Raw genomic sequence first — 17,488 nt, forward strand, 5'->3', positions numbered from 1 at the left:
GCCTCGTTAGGGCAGCCCCGGACGGGGCGGGACGGGGCGGAGCGAGCGCGGGGCCCCGCGTCCGGTGCTGGTGGTGGCGGTGACGGGTGACGGTGGTGGCCGATGGCGGAGCCTCCGCGGGGCGCCGAGCCCCTGTGGCGGACGCCTCCGGGCCGCTTGGCCCCACCGCACGTCTACCGCATGGCCAGCGCCTTGGGCGCCGAGCTGCGCCGCCTCTCGGGCCGCTTCGGGCCCGACGCCGTGGCCGGCTTGGTGCCGCCAGTTGTGCGGCTGCTGGAGTTGCTGGAGGCGCTGGTGGCCCCGGTGACACCGGCGGGTTCCGAGGGTGAGGGGCAGCAGGACGCGGAGGTGAGCGTTGATGGGATCCCCCGGGGGGGAAGCGGTGGCCTTGTCCCCCTCTGTCCCCTTCCTGGTGGCACCCGGCCAGGGGCCCTTTGGCCCTCTGGGGAGGTGCTGACCCCTCTGCTATGTCCCCGAGGGCAGGTGGCTGCCTGGCCTGGCCCTTCTTCCTCCGTGGGTCCCCTCCGTGGTGGCCGTTGTCCTTGTAGGAATCCCCTGGGGGACGCTGCTGTCCCCTCGGGGTCAGCTCACACCCACCTGGCTGTGTCCTGTCCCCCAGCCCCTTGGGGTGGCCCTGACCCCGCTGTCCCTGTCCCCCAGGACCTGGAGCAGAGGCTGTGGGAGGCCGAGCGCCGGGAGCGCGCCCTGCACGGCCGCCTGGCCCACCTGGAGGAGCAGAACCAGCAGCTCCTGGGGCAGCTCGCCGAGAGCCAGTCCCAGGAAGGTGGGTGTCCCTGCGGGCTCGGGGTGGCCCTGCCACCACCGGCTGTCCCTGTGGGTGCCCCTGTCCTACCAGAGAGTGTGAGTGGTGGCTGGTGTGAGCCACAGGACCCCTCAATCCCCTGATTTTATGCACGGGTGAAGGGTTTGGGACGGAAAATATTCCTTGCGTGGGCTGGGAGGAGCTCGTGCCAGGGAGGTGGAGGCGCCCGCAGGCTCTGGGATCCCAGGGGGTGCCAGGAGGGTGGTGGGGATGGACGCAGGGTGCCAGCACGGGGGTGTCCCTGGGTCCTGGGAGCTGCTCACGGCCGTTCCCCTGTGTCTGGGCGCAGACAGCACGGCGAGGAAGGAACGAGAGGTGATGCTGCGGCTGAAGGAGGTGGTGGACAAGCAGCGGGACGAGATCCGTGCCCAAGCCCACGAGATCGTCTGCAAGAGCCGAGACACGGAGGCGGTGAGCGCGGGGGAGCTGGAGGATGTGAAGGGCCTCGGGACCTGCTTCCCTGTCCCCTCCCCGGGGCCGGTGTCACAAGCCTGCTGGGGCAGATGCCTTTCCCACGCCGTGCAGGCGCTGGTGGCCCTGGTGGCGGCCGAGCGGTGTTGTTGTGGCTCACTTGGGGCTGCCGTGGGCTTTCCAGCTCCAGGAGCAGCTGCAGCGCTTCATGTCCATGAACGAGGACCTGCGGCACAAGGTGGCCGTGGTGCAGGCGCAGCTCAAGAGCGCGCTGGAGAAGAAGTCGGACCTGGAGGCCGTCGTGGTGCAAACCCAGAGGGAGATGAACAGGAGGAGCAGGGCTGCCGCCGAGGCACCGCAGCCGAAGCCCAGCACGGTGAGCTGGCACCCGCGGGGGACTCGGAGTGGCCGAGGAGGGGTTGTCATTTGCCACGCGTGGCAGTGGGAGGTGAGAGCAGGGCTTTAGGGTCCGCGTCCCCCCGCTCACCCTCTCCGTCCCCCAGGAAGGAGCGCCGCTGCCTGACGAGGAGCCCCAGCCCCGGGATGCGAGCAGGAGCCCCGCTCACTGCTGCTTCTCCAAGGAAGAGCTGCAGCAGATCCTGCAGGAGCGGAACGAGCTCAAGACCAACCTGTTCTTGGTGCAGGAGGAGCTGGCCTATTACCAGCGGTGAGCCCTTCCCTGGTGGCACGGGGAATCGAGCTGGGTGCCTCCTGTCCCCATAGCACCCCTCGGCTGCTCTAGGTAGGATTTCTTTGGTTAACTACCGAATTCTCTTCTCCAGGGAGCTGCTGAACGAAGACAGAGTTCCCAGCTTCTTCCTGAATGCAATGAAGTCGACAATCAAAAAACAGAAAAGGAAAATCCGAGCCAAAATGCTGGGGACGGCGGAGGAGTCAGCGAGCAGGTGAGTCCGGCTGGTCCGAGGACGGGGAGGTCTCCGGAGCGGGGTGGCTGCCGGCCGGCTCGGTGCCTCCCTGCGCTGTGACACCTTGCCAGGGAACTCCCCAGGGCTCCCTGCTTCGCCCCTGCCTGCTTCCAGAGATCAAAGGTTTATTGTCTGTGCTTGATGTCTGGCTCTGGCTCAGCCCTGGGAGTGCTGCAGGGGCTGGGCTGCTCGCCGCTCGCATGTCCCTGTCACCTGTCACACGCCTGCTCCCTGGCCGAGTGCCACTCGTCCCTGCGTGGACGGTGGCGGTGCTGGGACCTCCGGGCTGGTCCCTGCACTGCGTGCTTGGAGGCCACCCAGCAGAGAGCCCTTGAAGATGACGGTAGAGATGTTCCCTGGAGGCTCTGCCAGATTTTTGTGGGCAGTGCTGGCTCCAGCAGACTCCTCGCCACGGGGAGGGGAAGGGACCCTCCGAGCGCTGCCCCTGCTCGAGGCAGGGGGCTAAGCCTGAGCTGAAGCTGCTCCTGTGGCATCAGGGGGACGCCTGGGGACGTATCTCACTGGCTTTTGGGGCTTCAATAAAGGTCTGAAGGGGGCTGAGCTCTTCTGTGCCATTGAAACCTGCTGCTGCTGCTTGCGCTGGGGGCTCCTGGCGGGGGGGACCCAGGCACAGAGGGGTTTGTACAACCTGGAGCAGCCTGAGAGCGCTGCGGGGCTGGAGCTGAGGCTCCCAGCGTGGCCCCTTCCCAGCTCTGGCAGCCTCCTCGGGCAGGAGGAGGTGGTTGGTGCTGCTCGGAGCTCCGGGGGGCTGGGAAGGGCAGGGATGGGATGCTCACGGTGCTCCTGGCTGGGACCTTGCCGGGCCAGGCCGCTCAGGGTAGGGATGGGTCCTCCCCACCTACCCGAAACCTTTTTACGTGCAGCCTGCAGTGCCCTCGGAGAGGCAGAACGGGATTTTCAGGAGCGCGGGGGTTCCCCCAGCTCCGCACAGCTCGTTTTTCCTCCTGCTAAAAATGCTGCTCGCTTGTGCACCTGGGGGGAGCTGCACGCTTTGCTCACACCCGGACAGCCACCACCAGGCGAGCTCCTGCCCTGCAGCCCTCTTTTGGGGCTCACCCCCTGTCCTGCAGGGCCTGCCTGATCCCCATCGTGTCCCCAAGGTCCAGTTGTCACAGCCCCTGGGTGTGCTGGGGGCTTTGTAGGGCTGGGGACATCCCCCCGGCAGTGGCTGCAGGTCCCTTGAGCACCGTGCCAGGTTTTGTTGCCTACAAACTTGCGCGTGGGCTGCGGCTCTGCTGCCCTGGCAATGTGGGACCAGCGTCTGCTGACCAAGCGCCGAGGGTTTGGAGCTGATATCTGAGAGCTTTGGGGGCTGAGGGCACGGCGCTGGGGCTGTGCTCGCCACGAAACGCAGCTGTGGGGTGTGAGCATTGCTGTGGCTGCGGGTGCCAAGGGCTTGGAGAGCAAACACGGGACGGAGCGGGCTGGGAAGCAAGAGGAAAAGATGGGTGCGGGTCGGTCCCACCAGGCAGCGATGGAGACCTGAAATAAGAGGCAGAAAATGCCAGGAGGGCTCCTGGGGCACAGCCAGGGCAGAGGAAGGGGTGGCTGCCTGTTACGCATGGTGCTGGGGCGCAGAGGGGTGCCTCGGGGGCTCTGGTGCTCTCCGTGTGTGACTCAGCTGAGTTTTTGTCCCTTCCTTTGTGCTGCAGCGAGGAAGACGAGGGCTCCTGGCTCCCGGCTCGCAGCGCAGACTGTGTGGATGGCCAGCCTCCCGAATCCAAAATCAGGAGCTTGTAAGTTCCCTCCCATCTCAGGCACTGGTGGGGACGGGTGGCTCTGCTGGCAGGGAGCATTTTTTGGGCTCAGCCGTGGACCCAACACCAGCCGAGCTCGGTGCCTGCCCTGGGGTGCTGCCGCAGAGCGGGGCTGCTTGGTTTTGGGGGATTTCTCTTTCCCTGTGCAGGCACAAACCCTGCTGCCTTTTGGGGGCTGCCACACGCTCAGGGTGCTCCCAGCCGGGCATGCAGAAGGCCGGCTGGGATCCGGCTGCATCCCTGGGAAGCTTTCCTCCCCCACACCCCTTATCTGCTCTCTCTCTGCAGCTTCGGGCTGTGGTATCAGGGCAGCAGCAACGACCCCCCCGCTGCCAGCTGCTCCGGAGCCTGGGAAGTCATCGAGTCACCCGAAACGCAGCTGGAGGCGGTGGGAGAGGACGGGCAGGCGGGCAGCCCGCACACAGCATCGCCGCCCCTCTGACCCCGCTGCAGCCGACACCCCCAGGAGCTGCGTGGGCACAGAGCAGTGGGGGCAGCCGGGGGGGCTCAGCACCCATGGGTGCTGCTCCCTGCTTGCAGCTCCACGGGTGTCTGCACCCGCTCCGTGGGCACCACCCAGGGGCCCGTTGCCCCCATTTTCCTTCCCCCCAACCTTTCCAACCCTGCCTCCCCTTATCCCTGCAATGTGAAGAAGGAGGAAGAGTGCCCGGGGCTGCCTGGGCGCTGTCCTGCGGGTGCCCACCCCGGGCTGAGCACCCTGCACTGCCGAGGGCTGGGTGTCTGTGCGCTCAGGAGCCGTGGGGCTGTGGCGCAGCGAGCACCCCTCGTGCACCTTTCCGACGTGGGGTGAATCCATTTTGTACCGGGACTTGTTCCTGCTGCTGGCAACTGGAAAATTTGGGCGATGCCAGTGCTCGTGGGGGGTACGGGGGCCCTACAGGCAAGGTACTTCCTCAATCTAGAACTGGAAACAGAAATAAACGGGGCGCTCGTTCCTCCGACGAGGCACCCGCCACAACCTTTGCTCTGTCTTTGCTTTTGGGATTTTGGGAGCTGTTCCCCGGGGAATCTGTGGCTTTTTGTGTGCTGGTGCAAAGGGCTGCAGCCTGCTGCACGGTGCCAGAGCCCCTGCGGGGGGCTGGCTTGGGGACAGTGGCAGTGAGGTGTGCTCCAGACACCCCAAATGGCCAGCGGGTGACCTGCGATGGGAATTGGGGCTGCTCAGGCACAGAGGAGTTAAATCCTGCGTGTTGGGGGGAGCAGCACCACGCTTCCAGCCTGGATTCCACCCCCCCTGGCCGGCCAGGCTTGGGTAGGAAAAAGGTGTTTCCTGTACATCTGCTGACACAAAGCTCCTGGGGAGGCGGGCGGTGGGACAGTGGCCAGCGGTGGCCGTGGGCCCTGGCCCCCGGCTGGTTCAAAGGGCAGCGTGGGGCCCGCTGTGTGCCCGGGGGGGACGTGGGGACCCCGGGGGGGACAGCAGGAGGAGAGGGGGCGGATGGATGCCTCAGGTGGGGTGGGGGACGTGGCCTGAAGCAGCTTTGGGGGGCGATGGAGCAGGTGAAGGGGAGATGCTGGGTGGGTGCCCTTCCCCGCGGGGGGTGCTGAGTCCCCGGCCGCCCGTTTTTTTGGCAGCGAAAGCCAAAAATAGCCCCCCCAGGGGCATTCCCAGCTCCTTCCTTCCCTGCGCACCCCCTGACGTGGGATCGGGGCGCCTCCTCCCGCGTTTCCTCAGGAAGAAACCCAAGGCTGGCAGGAGGAAGAGGCCGAGCCGCGGGAGAGGGACGGGACAGGACGGACAGAAGGACGGACGGACGGACACGGCCCCGGCACGATGGCGAGCGCCCGGCCGCTGCTGTGCCTGTGCCTGCAGCTGTGGCTGTGGGTGCAGGGCTCTGCCCAGGAGCTTGACCCCGACGGCAGGAACGTCTGCAAGGCGGACAGGTGGGTGCCACCACCGCCCCGGGACCCTTGGGTGGCAGCAGGGGGGGATCCTCAGTCCGGCCTTCCATGGACGGGGAGCTGCAGCCCGGTGCTGCGTGGGCACGGGGAATAGGACGGTGCTGGGGGGCTCCAAGCCCTCAAATCCCTTCTCCATGGGGTTATTTCTCACGTACCAAGAGAGTATGGGGGCAATGGTGGGGTTTTGGGAGCATTGGAAATATTTCTAACGCTCACCAGGGCAGAAACATCCTGGCAGCAAATCCTAAATAGCTCTGGGAGCTGATATCCCTGCCCGTTTGCTGCTATTTTGCCTTGTTCATTGGTCTCTCCGTCAACACCGTGCTTTGTTGCCATTTTTTGGGGTCACCAGCACGCCTCTGAGCCTCTCCCAAGGTGTCAGGGCCCTGGTTTTGGGCTCCATAGCCGCGGTGTTGGCAGCACCGGGCGCGCCTGTCCCGGCACCAGCCCCGCGGCCCACGCTGGCTGCAGCGTCTTAAATTTCCTTCTATTTTCCCAACTTCCTTCCGGAGCAAAGCCCCCGGGGCCTCGCGGCTTCCCCGTGTGCGAGACTGAGCCCTGGGGGGGGGGAAACACCCCGCTTTAGCTTCATGTTAGCCAAAGAGCCCTGAAGCTGAACACAGACGTACCCAGCCCCGGTCCCCATCTGATGTCCCCCCCGGTCCCCATCTTATGTCCCCTCTCTGTCCCGCAGCCCCCCCGCGGGCCTGGCATGCTGCCCCGGCTGGAAGCAGGAAGGGCGGGAGTGCACGGCTGGTAAGCCTTGGATGGATGACACCCAAAATCCTCGTCCCCACGCTCGGCTGGGTGTTTCCTCCACACCATCGGCCCCGCAGTGCCGTGGAGAGCCCCCAGCTGCCCACCGAGCGGGGTGCTGATGGTGCAGAGGGGGGTACCAGCCCACTGGGGGTGCGGGAGGTGCTGGGGACCACGCGTGGTGCCACCCTGGTGGGGTTGGCACACCCTGATGTGCCCCGACAGCGCTGTGCGAAGGCGAGGACGCCTGCGGGCCGGACGAGGTGTGCGTGAGACCGGGGCTTTGCCGCTGCAAACCCGGCTTCTTCGGCGCAGACTGCAGCTCCCGTGAGTGCTCCCCACCTCCGCCAGCCTTCCCCAGGAATCACTTCCCTGTGATTCCTCACCCTTCTTTCTACCTCCCCTATTTTTTTCCCCCCGCAGGTTGCCCGGCACAGTACTGGGGCCCCGACTGCAAGCAGCGGTGCCCGTGCCACCCCGGCGGGACGTGCGAGGCGGCGAGCGGGCGCTGCACCTGCCACCCCGATCGCTGGGGCGAGCTGTGCCAATTCCCTTGCCAATGCGGGCCCCATGGCCGCTGCGAGCCCCTGACCGGTGCCTGCCGCTGCGAGCCGGGCTGGTGGTCACCCAGCTGCAAGAAGCAGTGCCAGTGCAACGCCGCCAACTCGCACTGCGACCCCCTGACCGGGCACTGCCACTGCCTGCCGGGCTGGTGGGGCAGGAGGTGCAGCTTCAAGTGCTCCTGCAACCTCTCGCCCTGCACCCAGGAGACGGGCAAGTGCGAGTGCAAGGCTGGGTTTTGGGGGCTGGGGTGCCAGCGGCGCTGCGACTGCTTGCACGGCTCCTGCAACCCCCTCAGCGGGCACTGCAGCTGCGTCCCCGGGTACCAGGGCAGGAGCTGCCGGGAGCCCTGCCCGGCGGGGAAATACGGGTCGCAGTGTGTGCACAGGTGAGCTGGGGGCACTACGGGGGGGAAAATCAACGGGGTACATCCGTCCCTTTGGCTGGATGGGGAGATATATTGGGGAGGGGGAGGTTTGGGCAGCCCTGGTGGGATGCAGCATTTTTTTGGGGGACGGGGAGGATGCTGAAGCCTCGCCACCCCTGTGCCCGTGCAGCTGCGGGAACTGCAAGCGCAGCCAGCCCTGCTCGCCCGTGGATGGCTTCTGCCTGGCGTGCCAGCCCGGCTGGAATGGGACCCTGTGCAAGGAGCGCTGCGCCCCCGGCTTCCACGGCGAGGGCTGCCTCCAGCCGTGCCCCCGCTGCCGGCACGGGGACGCCTGCGATGCGGAGACCGGGTCGTGCCTGCACTGCGAGCCCGGCTGGATGGGACCCAGGTACCCCCCTGCTGCCTCCCAGGTGCAGGTCCTGGTGGGGGTCCCAGCACCCTGACGCCTCCTCGCTTTGTCTCGGCAGCTGCAACAGCTCCTGCCCCGCGGGCACCTTCGGGGACGGATGCCAGTTCCTCTGCCCCGAGTGCGTTTGGGGGAGCTGCGACCCCGTATCGGGTGCCTGCCTCTGCCAGGCCGGCTACTGGGGACCCAGGTAACGTGGGGAGTGGGGCAGGGCTGGGACCCCCCATCCCCGGGGGCATTTCCCCTCCTTTCTTCTCTCTTCCAGCTGTAACGACACCTGCCCGGAGGGGTATTTTGGCGTGAATTGTTCCTCCCCGTGCCAGTGCTCCCGAGGGCCCTGCCACCCCGTGCGGGGTGACTGCGCGCTGAGTAAGAGCAGCCCCACTTTTCCACCTCCATCCAAACGAGGGGGGGCCGCAGCATCCTCCCCAGGGGACGGGGATGTCGTGGTGCAGCTACGGACACCCCGATCCCGTTTTCCCTATGCAGGTCTGGACCCCGGGGCTCTGGCGGCCGCCATCCTCGTCCCTCTCCTCCTGCTGCTGCTCTGCGTTGTCTGCTGCTGCTGCAGCGCCGGCCCCGCAGATGCTAGAGACAGGTGGGTGTGAGGGGCCCCTTAGTGCCAAATCCCATCCTTTTGGTGCCTTCATGCCCCTGTTCCTGCGCAGGGCGGCCGTGCCGGACGACGACGTGGTGGCCAGGATGAAGCACCACGTGCAGGGGGTGCTGGCAAACCTCAGCGCGATGCTGCCCTGCTTCTCCCTGGGCGGCTACAAACTTCCCAAAGTCACAGGTGAGGAAAGCGGGGCCGCCGATGGCCCTTTTTGGGGGGGATCCCGCAGGGCGGGTGATGCTCTGCGCCCCCATGACCTCAGCTTGTTGTTTTCTCCCCCCCAGTTTCCCACCACGACGCAGAAATCCCCTTCAATCCCAGCTTCATCGAGTCGCCCTCGGCCGCCTGGGTTTCGGATAGCTCCTTCTCCTCCTTTGACACCGACAACGAGGGACCCGAGTACTCCGTCCCTCCCAGAGAAGGTGACCCACGAAGCTGCGCCTCCCCTCCCCGCAGCCTTTCCGTGCTGCCCCAACCCCGTCCCACCCTTTTGGAGTCCTTGGGCTCCCCGAGGATGCTGGGCGCAGCCTGCCATTTATTTTTATTCCCTCATTTCCCTCTCCCCAAGGCCGTGCTTGGTCTCGTGCACTGGGACGTGCCCGGCGTGGGCACAGCCCTATTACAGCCGCACCCCCGAGCCCTGACGCTCGCCCCCTTTTCCCTCAGGTGTCCCGCTGCTGGGGGGGGCCGAGCTGCAGGACGGGGCCTCCCCCCCGGGTGAGGCGCTCCCAGACCCGGCCGCCTTCAGCTCCGATGATGTCTCGCAGCCCTTCGCCATCCCCCGCACCTCCAGCATCGCCAAGGCCAAGCGGCCTTCTGTCTCCTTCGCCGAGGGGACGAAATTTGGGGCGGCGGAGACCCCCAGCCCCGGGCGGAAGCCCAAGACCCCATGGGGGGCGGCCAAGCTGTCCCCCACATCAGGGGAAGCAGGGGATGAGTCCCCCGCCGAGCAGCCGGCCAGCGATGGCTACGAGAGCCCCGATCCCCTCGCCAAGGGGGACGAAAGCCACCGGCCATCGCCTCGGGCCACCCCGGGGGGCCGCCGGCGGGTGGTCTCCGGCACCAGGCACGTGGCCCAGAGGGTGGAAGCCCTGGAAGCGGCCGCCAAAAGCGGCAGCTGGGACGCGAAGGGGAAGGATCCCAACGTCACCACCATCTACATGATGGTGGGGACGGCCGGGCAGGACCCCAAAGCCGAGGGAGGTGGCGAGGGACCAGTCCAGGCCGTGCTGAAGAGGCTGGGGAGCCTGCAGAAAGGCAAGTGGGCCGCCAAGGAGGAGCCCAAGGCGCGGAGGAGTGTTGAGGCCATCCAAAAACCTCCCCGCCGGGCCCTGGCACAGCGCAGGGACTCGGCGAACGGCTGCAAGCAGAGGGAGAGCGTCCCGGGGGCTGCAGGTGAGCAGCGCCCCAGCAAACAGCAGCACCCCCCCGGGAAGAGACAATCCTTCCCACTGGCATCGGCCTCGCTGAAAGGCGCCGGGGCTCAGGATGGGGTTGGCGATGCCACGGAGAGGGGCAAAAGCCTGGAGGTGACCCTAAGGCTGGAAACGAAGGGCCAGGCTGCCCCCGAGGAAGAGCCCAAATACGAGACCGTGAGCTGCAGTGACGATTCGCCGGCTGCCCCCGCAGCCACCTGAGCCCCCGGCTCCGTCCCCCTCCGTGGCTGGGGGCAGTGGGGACCTGCGGGACCCCGCTGGGTCAGTCCCAGCCTGGGGGAGCCAAGGTCCCCCCCCAAGCATGGGGCTGGACACACGGAGCCTTCCCGTTATCCCCATTCCCTTCCCACTACGCCGGACCCCACCGGTGAGACGGGCGATACTGAGAGCCACAGCCCCAGCAGCTGGCGGTGCTTTGGGGCTGTTTTGTGCCCCCTGCATCCCACGGGCCCCATTTTGTGGTCACTGGGGGGAGCGGGATGCCCCTTGGTGGCTCTCCCTGTAAAGGTGCTTCTCGCTGGAGGGGATTATTTTACGGAGCTCTGCTGGGCGAGACAATGGGCTGCCACGGGCGGCTTCCACAAAAAATAATTTTAGCTGCTTATCTTGAAGGATATCTAGGTCTGCGGGGGGTTATCTGTGCAGCTCTGGCTGTGGGGGTTTCTGTGTTAGAGGCAGGGCACCGGCTGGGTGCACGGCCCCGAAGCACCACAAGATGCCACAGTCATCCACACTGCACCCATCCACGAGCAAAGCGGGGCCGTGAACACCACCCTGTGCACCAGGAACTGTACAGGCCCAATAAGGACAGAAAATGGGTGGAAAATGGCATTTTTGTGGGAGCCCTGTGACTGTCGGCAGGCACACCGGGTGCTCGAGGAGCCGGAGGATTCGCAGCATGAGCTGGGTTTGGGTGTATCTAGGTAAAAGCAGTTCTCTGTGTATTTTTCTGTTATTTCGAGGGGTGTGAAAGCCTCTGACTGGAAATTAAATGTTACCAAAGGAGCTTGGTTTCCCAGCTGTTCTCCGGATTGAAGATACAGCCAGAAATATTCGCTGAAGTAGGAGAGCTGTTGCTACCTTTAGGCATTTATTTATTTATTTATTTATTTATTTATTTATTTATTTATTTATTTATTTTCCGTTTTCTGGTTCTGTTGAGGTAATTCTGTGCTCTCAGGAACCAACCTCGGCCCGGGGAGGGGTGGTGATGGAGAGAGCAGGGCCGAGGGGACACGGGGTGGGCTGGGGGCACACACGTTGCAGGTTGAGTCTCCGTGTGCGGACCCTGCTCTGGTGCTGCCTCTTTGTGCTTTGGGGTTCGGGACATTTTGCTTTTTCTCCTTTTGCTTTTCCCGGGGACGTCTCCCCTGATGTGAGCCACACGCTCCCCATGCTCACACACGGAGGTTTCCAGCTCGCAGCCCTCCTCCGCTGTGATGCCTCTCACCCATACCACCAAAAGCTGTAGAAGACGAACAACATCCATCCTGGTGGCCCAGGGAGGAGCAGACACCTCACCGGGCTGTGTCCTGCTTTTCCAACCCATCCCCAGATGGGGACACCAGGGACCACCACCAGAGCCCACCACAGACCCCCGGTGAGGCCTGGCGGGAGCTGTCGCCTCCCTTCCAGCCTCCCCTTGTCCCTGGCCGGTTTGTGTAAACGCCTGTCCGTGCCAGCGCTGTGCTTCGCCCTCACTTCAGCTTTTGTGTGTTTCTCTCCACGATGTTTACTCATTCCCCAGGCGTCTTCACAGAGGGCAGCAGCTCTCCTGAGAGCTTCTTTTTGCCCCCTCGCGTAGACAAACACAGCCCTGAGGCGCTCTCGGCATCCCCGAGGCTCTGGAGGTCTCCGCAGGCCTCATGCCCTCCCGGCCTTCCCTTACGGCCGCCACAGGCACCGCACCGGCCCCGGCTGTTTTATTTTCCTCGGGCTTTTTTTATGGCTGTTTGCTTTGGCCGAACCCCCTGCTCCTGCCCCGCTGCTGTAAAGTTCCTCCTGAGGCCGAAGGCTTTCCTCTCCCACCCATCGCAGTGGTGTGTGTCCGTCCGTCCAGACCCCAGCGCCTTCACCCTCAGCCCCCATCAGTTGGGACCCTCGTTTGAGACCCCCCAGAGCCCTCTCCTTGCCCCAAACACCGCTTGGCCACCAAAATGGCCCCGTGGTGGCCAAACCCCTGGGTGGCTGTGGTGCAGGAGCAAGCCGAGGGGCGACGGCTCGGCGTTGGGACCCGGCGTTAGGTGAATCTGAAATTTCTCCTAATGGGGCATGAGGCAGGGCTGGGCTCGATGCTGTGCTCCTCGTCCTCGTCCCGCTCCTATCCCCGCCACCCGGCCCCATGGGCACCGGGGGCTGCAGCGCTCCGAGCCCCCCGTGCTCGGGAGGGGAGTGTGCAGGGGGGGCCGCATCCTGCACCTGTCACCCACCTCGGTTCATTAATAGTCACGTTAATATTGACTTTAATGGATTTAAAATGATAATATTGTGATAATTCATGTTGACTTTAATTTTTTTAATGTTTAATGTTAATATTGTGGTGTTAATCTTAATATTGTGATATTAATGTTAATATTGTGATATTAATGTTAATATTGATTTTAATGTTTTTTCTATGTTTAATATTAACATTAATATTACGATATTAAAGTTTATTTTAATGTTAATCTGAATGCTAATTTTCACGATAATGGCATTTTTAGGCTTAATTATAATCACAACCTTAATTTTTAATCTTAGAGTCATTTTTTAAATGTTTAACCTTATTAACTTTATTTTTAAATCTTAACCTTAGTTTTTAATTCTAGCCTTACTTTAATTTTTAATTCTAACCTTGTTTTAATTTTATCCTTTAATTTTAATTTTTAATTATTTTTTACTTTTTACTTTTTAATTTTATTTTTTTTAATTTTAAATTTTTAACTTTAATTAGTAATTTTAATTATTAATTTTAATTTATTTTTATTTTCTTTTTCAATTTTAATTTCGTTTATTCATTTTATGTCTTAACTTTGCTTTTATTTTAATGCCTATTTTTCAATACTTAATTTTCACTTAAAAAAAAAAAATAATTTTATTATTATTTTTTTAAAAAACGATTTTTTCTTTTTATTTTTTTAATTTTATTTTATTTTTCCCCCTTTCCTTTGCCGGAAAGCTTCGCGGGTTCCTTCTCTCTGCCTCCCCCGGGCATGACTCCGGGGCGCTCCGTGCGCGTTGCGCTCCCCGGGACCGGGTCCAGGAGGACCGGGCCCGGGGGGGGGACATCGGGGACACCGGGGGGGGGGGACACCGGGCCCGGCACGTGCCCCGGCAGCCCGGCCATTGGTCGTGGCGGCGGCCAATGGGCGGTGTCGGTTGTTTGCTGCGGAGGGCGGATAAAAACACCGGGGGGAGCGCGGCGGCGCCGAGCGGCGGCGGAGCGGGGCCGGGGTGAGCGGCAGCGGGGCCGGGGATGGATGGATGGGGGGGGGATGCTCGGGCTGGTGACGATTTTAATTTAAAAAAAAATCATTTTTTATTATTTTTTAAAATTTTACATTTCATTTCATTTTTTTTTAATTTTTCATATTCATTTTTTCCCATATTTTTATTTTTTTCATATTTTTCTGCTTTCATCTTGCCCCGTTTCCCCCGTTTTTCTGCCTTCGCGGTTTTTTTTTTTTGCCTTTTTCACCCTTTCGTTTTCGGCCGGCTGCTGGCTGGGTCGCCCTAAGGGATTTGGGGAGAGCGGGCGTACCACGGGTAGGGTTGCACCGGGGGTGTCGGCTTTTATGGGGTGCATTGGGGAGGGGGGGGGGTCGCACAGTGGGGTGCCCCCCTTGGGGTGGTGTTGGGGGCACAGAGAGGTGCAGCCGGGGTTGGGGGGGGAGTGTGGGGAGAGCGGGGTGGGGTGAGCATCAGTTTGTGGGTAACAGGGTGAGAAGGGTTTTTTTTGGGGGGGGAGGTGGGAAAAGGGGTGTATGGGGTGGGATTGGTGCTGGGAGGGGGGCTGGAGGGAGAGGGGGCTCCTTGCTGGGGGGGAGCAGGGGGTGTGGGAGCGATCCGTGGGCATGGAGAAGGGTGCAAGGGGGCGCATGTTTTTTGGGGGGGGATTGGGGTGCATGGGGGGCTTTGTAGGGACATAGCGGGGTGAGCAGGAGGCTTGGTGGGGGCAGAGCGGGGTGCCTGGGGGCGGTGAGCAAGGGGGGGGCTGCAGCATGGAGAGGAGCAGGGCTGGGGGCGGTGGGCGCGCGGGTGCACGGGATGAGGAAGAGGAGGCGTGGAGGAAGCACGTCCGGGCTGCGCTGGGGGCAGCGGGCCTGCGCGCTGCATGGGTGGGTGGGTGGGTGGGGGGCCGTGGGGGGGCTGCAGGCGGGTTTCGGGATCAGGGGGCTCGCTCTCTGCGGCAGCCTGGGTGGCTGCAGGCTGGCCCTGGCCTCCTGGCACCGCTGTAAGGGGTTGGAAAGCAAGGGGGTGGTGGCACCTTGGCCCCGTGGCAAGCCCCCGAAGACCCTCTCGGGCAGCCCGCGTGTTTTCCCGTAGTGCTTGATCATGGCATGCTTTAGGGTGTGTGGGGGGGGAAAACCCAGCTCGTCTAAAATGGCCACTTGCTGCATGACCCAGGGGCAGCCCCTGCACCTCGGGGCTCCCCCAGCTCAACCCGGTCTGCTCCTATATTTGCTGCCGCTCGCTCTCGTTGGCCGCGGGGAGCGGGACAGGTGGAGCTGGGGATGTTAATCCGGCTGCAGCATCTGCGGGGTGACACGTGCTGTCCACCACCAGCCATCTGCGGGGCTGGCATGGGGCAGGATGCGTCCCGCCTTGCTCGCAGACGTGCGCTTAGCAAAGAGGGGCTCCTTGCTGAGCCCGTCTGCGGTGTGAGCATGTATAGGACCATCGCTCGTGGCCCCTTTACAGGGCAGATCCGTGCCTCCCGTGGGGCAGAGCAGAGCTGCTGGGACACTACAGCTGTTATAGGGCTGCCTCCCTGCTCCCAGCCTCTGCCCCAAGCAGCAGGAGGTCGGGGTGCTGGGGCAGCTCTCAGCTCTGCACTTGCTTCCCTGCTGCCCTGCAAATAGGCTGCAAAGGGGGGAGCGGGCTCCGGGCAGGGGATATTTGCTGTGTTTTCATACCTGTTGCTCGGGAGGTGGAACGGAGCCCTTGAACGCTCCTCTGGCGCACGGCACCGGCGCTGGAGGGGCTGCACCAAGGGCACCTGTGCTCCCCCTTCCCTCCAGGGCACCTGGCAAGCTGCTGCCTGCAAAAATAAGCTTTACACCTGAGTGCCTTTCATTCACCGGGCAGCCTTTATTACCTCCCTGCGGAGCACCCTCTTTTTAAACTTTTTTTTTTTTTTTTGCACTCTCCTTGAGCAGCCTGTGCCGTGTCCGTGACCTCTCCTGTCGTTGTTCTGATCCCTGCAGGCTGAGACTGTGGCCGAGGGCACCCTTCCCACGCAGCAATGGCACCCACGCTCGCCACCGCTCACCGCCGGCGCTGGTGGATGGCGTTCACGGCCATCATCGAGAACCTCTTCTTCTCCGCCGTCCTGCTGGGCTGGGGGTCCCTGCTCATCATGCTGAAGGCGGAAGGGTTTTACTCCTACCTCTGCCACGAGTCGGGTAAGGATGCTCTCAAGGAGGTGGTGGACCCGAGACGGGTGAAAAAGCGGCTGCTGGGGTTTGGTGGCGCGGTTCCCTGCCTCGGGGTGGTGTGTGCTGGATGCGCCTCCCTTTCCAAAAAGGAAGGCATCCTCGTGGTGGTTCGACGTGCCTGTGGTTGCTGCTGCTTTGCAGGGTGAACGGAAAAGGAGCCTCAAAGATTAGGTCCAGTTTTCCTGGACAGCCTCTTCCTCTCGGCCTGGGGTCCTGCCTCTGCTGAGAATAGTGGGGGAAATCTATAATGTGGGAAAATGACCTCCAAGCAGTGAACAGCTGTGATGATACTTTGGTTTTCCCCTCGCTTGGTGTGTTTCTGTTTCATCAGCCCCTTGTTACGGCCTCTTTGTGTGCCTGTGGGTGGCTGCCTCAGTCTCGTAGCTGCACCTGGCGGGTTTGGGTTCTTGTCAGCTGTAGCGTGGCTGCTGCTTCTCCTTCCTGCCCTCTGCTCGCAGCGTGGTTCTTCCAAGCGTGTCCGTGTTGCTCACATCTCCAGCAGCCCTCCAGGTGACGCGAGGGAGCGTCCCCAGCAGCTGGACACCGTTTAGGAGACTTCAGACCTAAAGAGGCTGCTGTGCTGTCACCAAGCCACGGTGACTTTGCCTCAGGCCAGTGTGAGAGGTCTGGTTAAACCCAGGTGGAGCTTTCTGAGATAAAACACGCCAGAGCTGATAAGCAAACGCTGACTGTGGCTGAGAGCAGCCACTTTGCTATCGGTGCCCTGAGCTGTGCCCTGCTGACAGGAGCTGTGCTTCACTTTGGGGCCCATCCTCCTGCTTTTTGCTTCCGTTGCATTCGATTTGTCTGCCTTTGCCCCACATTGGTGAGATTTGCTGTGGCTTCTCACCCTGGTTTGCCGTGCTGTGGTCTGGCTGCATCTGGGAGTGCCGAAAACCGCAGGGAAGAGGCGATGGAATCGAATCACTGCCCCGGGGGCAATGCCTTCCTCCCAACCTGTGCCCCCAGGCAGGGTGATTTAAACCCTAAAAACACGCTTAAGGAGTCAAACGTTCTCATTGTCCTCAAATACTGGCTGAAAAAATGGCTTGTGATGAGCCTCGAGGAGCAGTTCTGCCAGTTTCCATCCTTGCTTGCTCATTTTCCTTTCTCTGTTATTGTCCTCTCTGTAACAACCTCAGGGACAAGGTAGGGAAGAGCCAAAGCTCCAGGCCTGGGGACAGCAGATGCCTTTTTGGTGGCAGGAGCCCTGACCGACCCCGTAGGGCTTGGCACCGAGCTGCCTTTGACCCTTTCTGGGGTTAGGGTGGCCCAGCGGTTGCCTTTCTCAGCACAACCCATTGAATCATGCGGCTCTTGGCTGGAAGATGGGTGGAAACAAAGAAATTGTAACTAGTAGCCTTTGGGCACTTGTTGTTCCTAATGCCGCTGTGTGCATGTAAGTATTGCAACAAAAAAAAAAAAAAAAAAAAAGACTTTTCCTAATGAGCCAAAGGTTCTTGGCAGGGCTTTTCGTTTGTCAGCAAAAGCTCTGCACTTTGTGATGCCTTCCAACTAAAGAGAAACTAGACCTTGTCCCTTCCGCAGGCTCTTCCCTGAAAGTAGCAGCAACTACCCAGAACGTGGCTCCAGTTCACGACGGGCTCGTGGTCTTCCTCAAATCCCCTCCTTTTTTCCCTTTCTGCCTTTGGCTTCTGGCACTGGGCTTTGCCCGTCCTCCCTACAACCACGTAGGGTCGGCTCGGTTGCACAAGAGCGGAGGTGGACACCTGGAAAAACCCCCATCGAAGCAGCAAATATTTTTAAAGCCGTTGTGCAAGAGGGTTTGAGTGGAGGGCTCTGCTTGTTCCGGGTGGCAGACTTGACCACA

General features: G+C 61.9%; 3 protein-coding genes across 5 annotated transcripts in view; all 3 read left to right on the forward strand.

The window, feature by feature from the left end:
- The first annotated feature begins 29 nt into the window (after positions 1-29).
- RILP (Rab interacting lysosomal protein) lies at positions 30-4,917 on the forward strand. The gene is made up of 8 exons (XM_027472123.3): positions 30-348; positions 661-784; positions 1,113-1,234; positions 1,419-1,610; positions 1,738-1,901; positions 2,017-2,139; positions 3,834-3,917; positions 4,227-4,917. The coding sequence occupies exons 1-8, from the start codon at positions 103-105 to the stop codon at positions 4,378-4,380; spliced, it is 1,209 nt and encodes a 402-aa protein (XP_027327924.2). The 5' UTR covers positions 30-102; the 3' UTR covers positions 4,381-4,917.
- A 526-nt stretch (positions 4,918-5,443) lies between these two features.
- On the forward strand, positions 5,444-11,026 carry SCARF1 (scavenger receptor class F member 1). The gene is made up of 11 exons (XM_027472108.3): positions 5,444-5,843; positions 6,556-6,617; positions 6,843-6,944; positions 7,041-7,566; positions 7,736-7,954; positions 8,034-8,162; positions 8,238-8,341; positions 8,462-8,570; positions 8,641-8,765; positions 8,870-9,007; positions 9,252-11,026. The coding sequence occupies exons 1-11, from the start codon at positions 5,734-5,736 to the stop codon at positions 10,220-10,222; spliced, it is 2,595 nt and encodes an 864-aa protein (XP_027327909.3). The 5' UTR covers positions 5,444-5,733; the 3' UTR covers positions 10,223-11,026.
- A 2,275-nt stretch (positions 11,027-13,301) lies between these two features.
- The window catches only part of SLC43A2 (solute carrier family 43 member 2), a 28,554-nt gene continuing 24,367 nt past the window's right edge, over positions 13,302-17,488 (forward strand). Inside the window, exons 1-2 of one of the 3 annotated variants that reach the window (XM_038165628.2) lie at positions 13,302-13,453; positions 15,427-15,624. In XM_038165628.2, the coding sequence (XP_038021556.1) occupies positions 15,465-15,624 (160 nt within the window). In that variant the 5' untranslated portion in view covers positions 13,302-13,453; positions 15,427-15,464. The other 2 variants (XM_072025933.1, XM_038165629.2) reach the window with 2 other exon arrangements.

The sequence above is a fragment of the Anas platyrhynchos genome, chromosome 20 (assembly GCF_047663525.1).
Source record: "Anas platyrhynchos isolate ZD024472 breed Pekin duck chromosome 20, IASCAAS_PekinDuck_T2T, whole genome shotgun sequence".
NCBI classification, from domain to species: domain Eukaryota; kingdom Metazoa; phylum Chordata; class Aves; order Anseriformes; family Anatidae; genus Anas; species Anas platyrhynchos.